The 10,381-nt window shown below is 46.6% G+C and overlaps 1 protein-coding gene across 1 annotated transcript in view; it reads right to left on the bottom strand.

Moving 5' to 3' along the window:
- Positions 1–6,993: 6,993 nt before the first annotated feature.
- Positions 6,994–10,381, bottom strand: part of LOC103261964 (disintegrin and metalloproteinase domain-containing protein 1-like) — a gene marked incomplete at its 5' end in the record, with an annotated part of 7,339 nt that continues 3,951 nt past the window's right edge. The window contains one exon of the mRNA XM_008059560.2: positions 6,994–9,437. Coding sequence (XP_008057751.2) covers positions 6,994–9,437 — 2,444 coding nt within the window. The remainder of the gene's footprint in view (positions 9,438–10,381) is intronic.

The raw sequence follows: 10,381 nt of genomic DNA, 5'->3' as shown, positions 1-10,381 counted from the left end.
CCCATGTTTTCTCATTTGGCATGTAGCAAGGGCTTCAGTTTGTCAGCGGGCTAGGAAGCAGTGCTGCTGTTATTGCAGTCATTTTGAGTTTCTCTTGTTGTAAGTTTTGTTTCTTGATCTCTTTTGTGATTTTCTTTGGCAGTTATGGCATTTTTCTTTTGATGTCCTCTGTAATGTATGACTGCTACCTCTTTTGGTGCCCATACAGCATCTAGTAGCTCTAGAACTTCATTGTCGTATTGAATGTCTTTTCCCCCTGAACTGATTAAACCTCTCTCCTTGTATAAGGCCCCATGCACGTGCAAGGTAGTAAATGCATACTTGGATAGACTTGTATAGATACTAGCACGTAGCCCTGCAGCTAACTGGAGGACTCAAGTGATCACAATGATTTCTGCTTTCTGAACTGAAGTTCCTATCGGCAGAGGTTTCGCCTTGACTGAGGAGTTTAAAGTTACCACCGAATAGCCCACAAAACACTCTCCCTCCTGTATGAAGCTGCTCCCGACCGTGAAGTACTCAACTTCAGGGTCCCTGAGAGGTTGGTCTGTTAAATCTAGACAGTTAGAGAACACTTCATTTATTAATTCAATGTAATCATGGTCTGGGTATTCTGGTTCTACAGGTAGTAAGTTTGCCAGATTTAGGGTCTTTACTACGTCTAGATGAATGTGCATCTAGCATTCCCTGATATCTGACCATTTGAACATTGGTTAACCAGTATTACCCCTTGTATTCTATTAAATTTATCACAGCATGAGGCATCCTGACAGGTTTTGTCCATAGTTAGTTAGCTTCTGCTATCAGGAATGCCGTGGCTGCCAGGGCTCGTAAACAAGGCAGCCATCCCTGAGCCACAGAATCTAACTGTTTGAATAAATATGCCATGGGTCTATGCCATGACACTAGCATTTGAGTTCAGACCCCTACCGCGATGCCAGATGTTCATGCACATATAGAAAGAAGAGCTTAATTACATCCAGGAGTCCCAGACCGGGTGCATTGGTGAGCTTTTGTCTAATTTGTTCGAAGGCCTGTTTTTGAGCCTTTTCCCATAGCAGGGGCTCCTGTTCACCCCCCTTTGTGGCTTCTAGAAGGGTTTTGCCATGACGGAGAAGTTAGGTATCCAAATTCTACAGAACCCCACAGCCCCTAGAAACTCCTGGATTTGACGCTGGGTAGTTGGGACTGGAATTGAACACACTGCCTGTTTTCTTTCAGGGCCAAATTGGGACAAATGAAAACCTAGATACCTAACTTTTTCTTGACATATTTGAGTTTTTTTCTTTGAAACCTTGTAACCCACCTCCCATAGGAGGGTGAGCAGTTGCTGTGTCCCTTGCATACAGTTTTTCTTGGTTGGTGCTGTCCACAGCAAGTCATCTACATACTGGAGCAAGGTATAGCCACACTGGTTTGCTGGAAAGGCTTTTAAATCTGAGACCAGTGCCATACTGAAGATGTTTAGAGAATTCTTGAATTCTTGGGGCAGCCAGGGTCAAGTTAACTGTCCCATGGTGCCATCTGTCGGGCTCGCTCTTTGGAAAGTGAAGATCGGCTGGCTCCTTGGGGCTAGGCAGATGCAGAAGAAGGCGTCCTTAAGGTCCAGCAGGTGAAGAAAGCAGCCTCAGCAGGGAGGAGACCCAGCAACGTATACGGGTTTGGGTTGACTGGGTGTAGAGTGACAGTGACTTGGTTTACAATTCGCAAGTGTTGAACTGGTCAGTAGTTGTCTGTGCTTGGCACCGGCAACAGAGGTATATTCCAAGCAGACTGACAAACCCAGAGAATTCCATAATGCAGGGGCCTCTCCAGGTGCTTGTGGATTCCTATTTGTGCTTTGTGTGGGATGAAGTACTGCCTCTAATATCCCGGCCCGCCCCCCCGGCTTTAGTTTTGCCTCTCCTGGAGGATTGCCCTCTGCCTACACTCCTGGTACTCGAAATGGCAGCTCCGGGGATTGTTGTGAGGCCTCCGTTAGGCTGTAGAGCTGCCATTCCTCTTTCCAGGGGACAGTGAGGGTCATGATTTTAGCCTCTGAGCCTCTTAATCTCAGAGTTATGTGATCAGGAGAATCAAAGGTTATTTGAGCTCAAAGCTTTCCCAGGAGGTCCCATCCCATCAAGAATACAGGGCAATCTGGGAGATACAAGAACTCTTGTATGACTTAATGACTGCTGACTGTGCAGCATTACGGTGCCATGAAGGGATGTCTGATTTGACACCCAGTGATTCCCATACCATCAGCCTATTTTTGGGAGACGGAACCAACAGGCTGAGTGATCCCAGAGTGTTCAACTTCCGTGTCAACCATGAAATTCATACATTGGCTGGGCTCGGTGGCTCAGCCTGTAATCCCAGCACTTTGAGAGGCCGAGGTGAATGGATTGCCTGACCCCGCGGGTTTGAGACCCACCTGGGCAACTTGACGAGACAACAAATCAAAAATTAGCCGGGCGTGGTAGCACGCGCCTGTAGTTCCAGCTACTTGGAAGGCTGATGCAGAAGGATTGCCAGAACCCAACAGGTCGAGGCTACAGTGGCCAGGAGCGGCCACTGCTCTCCAGTCTGGGTGACAGAGTGAGACTCCAACTCAAAAAAAAAAAAAAAAGAAATTCATACATTGGTCCCCTATGTCCTGCTGATCATAGGCTCCTGGGGACCGAAAGATAGGAGGGAGCCCAGTCTGGCCTATTCTTGTTACAGTCCTTCCATAGAGGCCAGACTCATAAAGCCATTAGGAGCTGGTTGGTCTTATTGATAAGTGGAGCCTTGTAGGTCATTTTTCTGTTGGGCTTCCTCATCAGCTATTTGTTGGGGGCATTCACTCTTCCAGTGGCCTTCTTGGTAACAATAGGCACACTGGTTTCTCCCGAACTTCATAGGGGGTTGTGATGTCCCTTGTATAGGCTGATAGATATGGTTCAGCAACCCTGGGCAGGCTGAGGCAGTCCAGGCCTCACTCTGGGAAACTGCTGACCTGGCTGCCCTCTTCCCCAACTTCTGTCTCTGTTTCCGCCTGATGAGTCTTTTATTTGGTGCCCTGAAATGGCAGCAGCAAACATAGCCATTTTCTTTTTCTGCATTCAGTCTGCCTCTTGTTGGGCCTCTTTATCTCAGTTAATGAACACTTGATTGGCAACGTCTAGCAGCTGTCTAATATTCATTCTAGCAAAGCCCTCTAGTTTTTGTAGCTTTTGTCGGATATCCCTCTGGGACTGTCTGACAAAAGTTCGTTTACCAAACGCTGATTTTCAGTTGCCTCTGGATCAAAGGGGGTGTATAGCCAAAAGGCTTCACAGAGTCTCTCATAGAATTGGTTTGGGCTCTCATCAGCTCCCTGGAACACCTCAGAGACCTTGCTCATATTTATGGCCTTTTTCCCTCATTCTCTCATACCACCTAGGAGGGCCTCCTGATACCATTCAAGCATTTGCAGCCCCTGGTTACTGATGTGATCCCAATGGGAGTCCTCCTCAGGGAACTGAATTTGGGCATATGCCTGGGCATTGAGTGCTCCAGCTGGAGCATGTTCCTATAGCCATTTCATAGCCCCCTGTGTAATTCTTTGATGTGCCTCAGTATTGAATAGCATCAGGAGGAGTTGGTGGCAGTCCGCCCAGGCTGGCCTCTGGGTCTGGATAATGAACTGTATTATAAGTCAATCATAGCCTGAGGCTTTTCTGTGAAGGACAGCGTATGATTTTTCCAATTCAGGAGGTCTGTGGAGGTGAAAGGCTGGTAAACAAATGTGCATTGTCCACCTTGGATCTGGCCTTCTTGATCATAATAAAGAAGTCCCTTAGTCTCCCTCAGTGGCATCTGGAAGTCACCACGACATTCCCCTGATGTGAAGTTAGACATACATTCTGGCAGCTGCTTTCGGGGTGGGGCGTCAGAACAGGTGGTTCAGATGTGGCCTCTGATTGTTTAAGAGAAATACTAGGCTTAGGGGTGCATGCCAATTGTGAGCCTCTAACAATGATTGGTGCTGTAGGAGCAGGAAACAATGGTGGGCATACTCGAGGATAAGATAGTGAAATTTCCATTTCATCAGCCAGCACTGGCTTATCAGCTAATTCATCAGACTCTAATGGACATTTTCCTGGGCTATTTTGAGGGCTACCATAATTTTGTAATTGTCTTCCTAGCAAGCTTTTAGCCAAGAGGGTTATGCAAGGACCACATCCTGCCAACACGCCTGGCTAATTTTTTGATTTATTATAGAGATGAGGTCTCGCCAAGTTGCCCAAGCGGGTCTCAAACCCGCAGGCTCAGGCAGTCCACTCACCTCGGCCTTCCAAAGTGCGGGATTACAGGCAGTGCCACCGAGCCCAGCAAAGGGTTCATCTTGAGACAGTGTTTCCTTCCATTGCCCTTTGGTCCTATCCATCAGACTGGAGACTACTAGCAGACTCCAGGAGGTGATCAAGCTCCCCTTATGCCATCTACTGGCAGGTCTATGCAAAGGCTCTTGTTCCTACCCTTCCCATCGGGCATTGCTCCTCATGCCAGTTCTTGTGCCTCCTTTCAGGTTCCTGTGCTTTCAAGATCCAAGCCTCAATGTGCTGGGAGGGGCCTCCCTCCTACGGATCAAAAGGTCTGCTGCACACCAGGCGAGATTGCCTCTCCTATCGCCCTGGGGATCATACCCCAATGACAAAGGTGGTGGAACACACTGTCTCTAAACTCTCTGTTTCCCAGCCAATGCACCAAGAAATTTTGCAGGAAAACAGAGAGACTGAGACACCAAGGCTATTTTAGGAAGCAGCATTTTATTGGCACTGGTGCAACTCAGCAGGCTAATGCTCCAAGGCTGAGCAACCTGGAGAAAGAAGAGAAGGGTTTTATATGTTAGTTTAGGCAAGGGAAGGGGTTGGGTTGTATGGCTATACATTTATCTTTGGAATTTGCAAGGTTGTATTCAGCAAAAACAGATTTTCAAAGAACAAATTGTTTCCAGGATATACATGACAAGCAGAGATTGTAAACCAATAACTTCACAAAGAGGATGCGGGGGTAAGGTTATGAATCTATAACTATCTTGCACTTACAGGAAAGTGGCTTGTGGCTACTTGGTTTTTCTCACATCCCATGTCTAGCAGGTTTGGAGCTTGCAGGTTGTTTTTTTAAAAAGAATAATTTTAACATTTTTTTTTAGCCCTTCTCTGCCATGGAAGAAGGCATGTTCTGGGCATAAAATATCAAATGTGGCTGGACATGGCGACTCAAGCCTATGATCCCAGCACTTTGGGAGGCCAAAGCAAGAGGATTGCCTGAGCGCACGTGTTCAAGACCAGCCTGGGCAACTTGGTGAGACCTCATTTCTACAATAAATCAAAAAATTAGCCGGGCATGGTAGCATGTGCCTGTCGTTCTGGCTACTTGGAAGGCTGAGGCAAAAGGATCACCTGAGCCCAGCAGGTCAAGGCTGCAGTGGTCGGGAGCATGCCACTGCACTCCAGCCTGGGTGACACAGTGAGACTTCAACTCAAAAAAAAAAAAAATTCGAATGTGTTTGCCATCACTTTTTTTTTTCTGAGTCATGGTGTCACTCTGTCACCCAGGTTGGAGTGCAGTGGTACAAACATGGTTCACTCCAGCCTTGATCTGGCCTTCCAAATAGCTGGGACTATAGGCACATTCTACCAATCCAGCTAATATTTTGATTTTTCCTACAGATGAGTTCTCGCTATAATCCCCATGTGGTCTTGAACACCTGGACTCAAGCAGTCCTCCCATCTCAGCCTCTCAAAGTGTTGGGATTACAGGTGTAAGTCTCTGTACCTGACCAGTCATCACTTTTTTTTAACTGAGGGAAAAGGCTCATGAGGCAGCACAGAATATAGATTCAGTCATTTTTGTGGTGGGTTCCAGTTTCACTATTTACGAGCTAGCTCTGGAAAGAATTATTTGGTCTCTGTTCCCTCATAGAAAAGGTTGTGGTTTCATAAGCAGTTGGGAGGACTCAATAAGACAATGAATATAAAGTGTTAACACAGTGCCTGGCACAGAGTGAATGATGTTAATGTTATATTTGCTGTGTCTTTAGAGAGAAATGACTACCACATTGAAAGTTGGGGGAGGCAGGACTGGCAGTAGTGGGATACTGCCGGGGGGGCACACCTCATCAACAAGGGTACCTGCATAATGAACATCTGTATACTTAATCCTGAATTGTACCCACATCTTTAAAATAAAAAAATTTTAAAACAAAGTTCTGTTACCTGAGAGATGTTCCTAGCAATTGTCAGTAGGCAATATATCAACTTCAGTAAAATTGTTCAGACAAAAAAAATCAAATGAGGAAACAACTACTGCCAATATGGACTTAGCACGGTGCCAGGGGCCTTGTGTCTAGGTTGCCTTCCCATTCCCCAGTCAGTCAGGCTGAGAGTAGGAGATCTCCCTGGATCAGGTTTAGCCCCTTCCAGAGAGCCCCTAAATATTAGGAGTCCCAGTCATTAGGTCACATAAAACCTAAAGTATCCCTCATCTGAAAATAGGCATTTAAGTACTTTTGTGTTAAAATCTGCTCGTTTCATGAATACACTTCACAGGGCAAATTAAAACAACACATCATATAATAGCTTTCTTAACATAATGTGTAGTTATGATTGGGATATAAAATTCTCAAATAGCAATATATATGCATATCTAGATAGTTTGTATGTCAAACAAAATAGATGGATGATGGCATTGCCTAAAAACAGGCAACTGAACAGCTGGTCCTAGAAAACAAGACATTGATAGACATAATTCATAATAAAATTTAATTTTAGTTATTTCATTAAATGTGATGTGGAAAAATAGTAGTATTCTTGTATATAGAATTGTAAATGTATATGTAGTCAATTACTAAAATAAAGTACAGGAAAATCCTTATTCCCATATTAGTACATTTAAAGATTACAGAATTTTGGTTAGGGGCATTGGGGAAAAAACACTTCACCTTTGCTACAGTGAGACACTTCTTGCCCAGTGCATCAGATTTTAGCTCTCTTGAACTTCTTCCTTCCACGATTCATTTCCTGCCTCTGGTTCTCCATGTCTTTTGTCTAAATCTTGTTCTGGTACAGCTGCTTCAGGGGCTTCTTCTTGGTAATCTTGTGAGCACTGTGATATGTCCTTTCCAGCACTGATACTGGCAACAATAGTTAAACCTAAAACCAATGCTATAAGAAATATGGGGATTATGTATACTAGCTGGCCAAGGTTCTTATTTTCATTATTGCTGTCACCACCTCTTTGGGCATTAGGACTACCGACACTATGACTTCTACTTTCATCTATACTTGAAATTTCATCACCTGGCTTCCTAGCAGGGCCACTGTCCACACTACCCCCATTTCCTGGATTTTTGCAGTCAGGAGGGGCAAAACCAAACTCACAATGGCAGTGCCTCAAATTGTTGCAAACCCCTCTGGCGTGACACACGTCCTCTGGCAGGCAGTCGTGCTGGAGTACAGAGTGGTGAGTGCAGGAGTGATTCATGCAGACTTTGTTTGGGGCACAAGAGGTGCCAGCCTGCACGTCTCCGGCATCAGGGATATCAGTACCGTCATGGGCATCCATGCTCCAGCACCAGTCATCACCATGAGCAACCTGGATCAACGTGTGCTGGGATTTGATTGGTGGTAGGTATTGGATACCTGTACAGATGAGTTTCCCACAAAATATATTATCACCTGAACATGGAACATATTCTTGCTGAGCTGCAGTGGGACGGCCACAGTTTCCAAACCGGTCCCCTCTGGTGTTCCTTGACACGTAACACTCTTCTGGGGCAGATCTTGCACGGTCCCCATATATATTCATGCATTGCTTATCAGGGTCCATACACTGACCTCTAGCGCAACGGTGAATTCTCTCACACAATGTGCCATCTTGCTTGTAGGTGTCTGCAGGGCATTCTGCAGAACGGCCATCACAATATTCCGGGAGGTCACACTCATCTCCAATAGGACGGCATAAAAATCCCTTCGTTTTGAACTTGCAGTCCAGGCAGCAGAGTCCACTACCACATTCAGCATTCCCCTTCAGATTACACGTTGGTTCACAGCAAGGGTCAAGGTCACAGGCAGAACCACAGTCGCACTGCTCCGTGTCCTCCAGCACACCGTTTCCGCAGCGGGAATCCCTTCGCTTGCGGCCTTTGTGCCCCGGCTTGTTAAACAGGCAGGCCCCCTTGTGTTCCTGAAGGAACCGGTGGAAGTAGTGAGAGCTGCAGTTGCTGAATCTGCTCTCTTTAGTGAAATTTTCGTGCATGAGGCAAAAGGGCTTATCTTTACAGAAGCAGGCCGAGTGGTCGTGCTGAATCCCCAGGTTGTGCCCGAGCTCATGGACCATGAGCGCTGCTGATAGGAGGACATCTTCCTGATGGAAGGATTCGACAGCTGCCGCAAAACCGCTTGAGCAGGCACCGCCGAGAAACCCCTGGCCCATACTCTGTCCAGGATGACGCCCAACGATCAAGTGGGCAACATCATGCTTCACACGATAAAGGCGCTTCTCTTGTCTCCAGTTGTTGAAATTCTTGAGTGTAACTTGCAAGTCCACTGGGACCTCTATCAGGTCCCGCTCGGTCCAGATCTCCATTCCAGCCAGCATCACCTCCGTGTTGATTCCCCTGGTGAAGCTGTTGGCCAGAGCAATGATGTCCACTACTCTCTGGACTGTCCCGTTGACGGTACTGCCCCACGTCTGGAACTGCTGGTTGTTGACCACCACGAGCATCTCCACGTACTTGGTGTGTGCCCACAAGGAGGACGGCGCCTGCCGATTATGAGGCTTCCTGCGCCCTTGGTGCCAGCTGGTGGACACCACTCGGCTGTCTCTGGAAGCGACACTACAGGAGGCTTGCGCTTCACGTGCCGTGGTGTATATCACATGTTCGAACTGTTTGGAGGAGTCCATGGGCTCGATGCCATAGGAGGTTCCCTCCTTACTCAGGATGCCCCTGAGGCCTGCACAGGTGTTGACAGACACAAACGAACCTGGCACTCCTTCTATGTAGCCTTCATAGTGACAGTCACGTGAGATCAAGGAAACATCTTGCCCCAGGATGCCATTGTGGTAAATGTAGACTGGAAAGTGACTCACAAAATAGTCTCTCTTCACCTGCAGGTGAACCAGGTGCTTCTGGCCATGCAGAAATAGCATATAGGACGCCTTTTCCACTAGGTCTTCATTTTCCCTGACCGTCAGACTTTTTGGGATGACTATTTCATAAGAAGGGTAATGTACCGATGACATGTCACCGTATATGCTTGGGAGAAAAATCATCCCCAAGAGCAACATGGTCACCAACCTGACACTTGAAAGACTTGGAATTATGTCTAGCCACAGACCCTTCGTCTGGGGAGTCCATATTGGAAGCAGTCTCTTATCCTCATACAAAACCACATGGGATTTCTGTAGAAAAGACAGGAAAGAGGCTGACATGGCCTTATTGAATCAGTTGGTGACACAGCCCGTGTCCATCAGCAACATCTGTCTCACACAAACAGGCCCTCAGATAAAGGTACTAACCCCAGACCTACACTGGCTGTGTAAAGGATGGCTACTTCCCACCTCTGAAAGATGAATGTTCTGCCTGATTCTCTACCTAGTCTCTCAGATGCATCTGATATCTTTCAGACATTTTCCATCCTTGATGATTTTCAGCATCAGCTACTCTGCTCCTTGACTAAGTCCTTTAGACATCATGCGGGAGTGGATGTATCCTCAAAAGAACTGCAGACTCTGTACTACAGGGTTATACCTTGAGAGAAAAAACTAAATCTTCATGCCTTTCTCAACTGTACTGTGCAGAACATTGCCTCTCCAACCCCTCCTGTTGACAGTTACTCAACTAATTCCAAATGTTCCAGACCAAGGAGCATGGAGATGTCTCTGCCAGGCACACTCCATTGCCCATTTGCTCTCTTCTGAAACTCTTGCTCTGAGCATTTGAACACCTTTACCCACGGTGATCTTTTCTGCCTAATAAGGCATTATAGACATAATGTGTGCATCTCAGGGGCCCATCTGTTAGATAAGGCAAGTGAGGAAGCTGTCCTGAGCCCCAGCATAGACCTCAGTGGTCTGGTGTCCCATGGGACACAGGAAAATAGGCCTATTTTTTTCAAACATTCTCAAGATTCTGTTTCTGAGTTGTGATTGTAATACTGTCCGAAAGTGTATACGAGAGATGCTAACAGAGCAGTCTTCTATTATATGTGATAATGATAGGCATGTTGATTGGTATCTCCAGGAATACACTTCCGTAGGAATGACCCTTCATACTTGTATCCTCAGCTTATGCCTGTTGAAAAATAGGTATCCTGCCGGGCTCGGTGGCTCAGCCTGTAATCCCGCGCCTTTGGGAGGCTGAGGTGAG

This window comes from Carlito syrichta, unplaced genomic scaffold, assembly GCF_000164805.1.
Source record: "Carlito syrichta isolate Samal-C Ts95f unplaced genomic scaffold, Tarsius_syrichta-2.0.1 Scaffold304253, whole genome shotgun sequence".
Lineage (NCBI taxonomy): Eukaryota > Metazoa > Chordata > Mammalia > Primates > Tarsiidae > Carlito > Carlito syrichta.
Note: the sequence above shows the minus strand (reverse complement) of the source record. Positions and strands in the feature narration are given on the sequence as shown.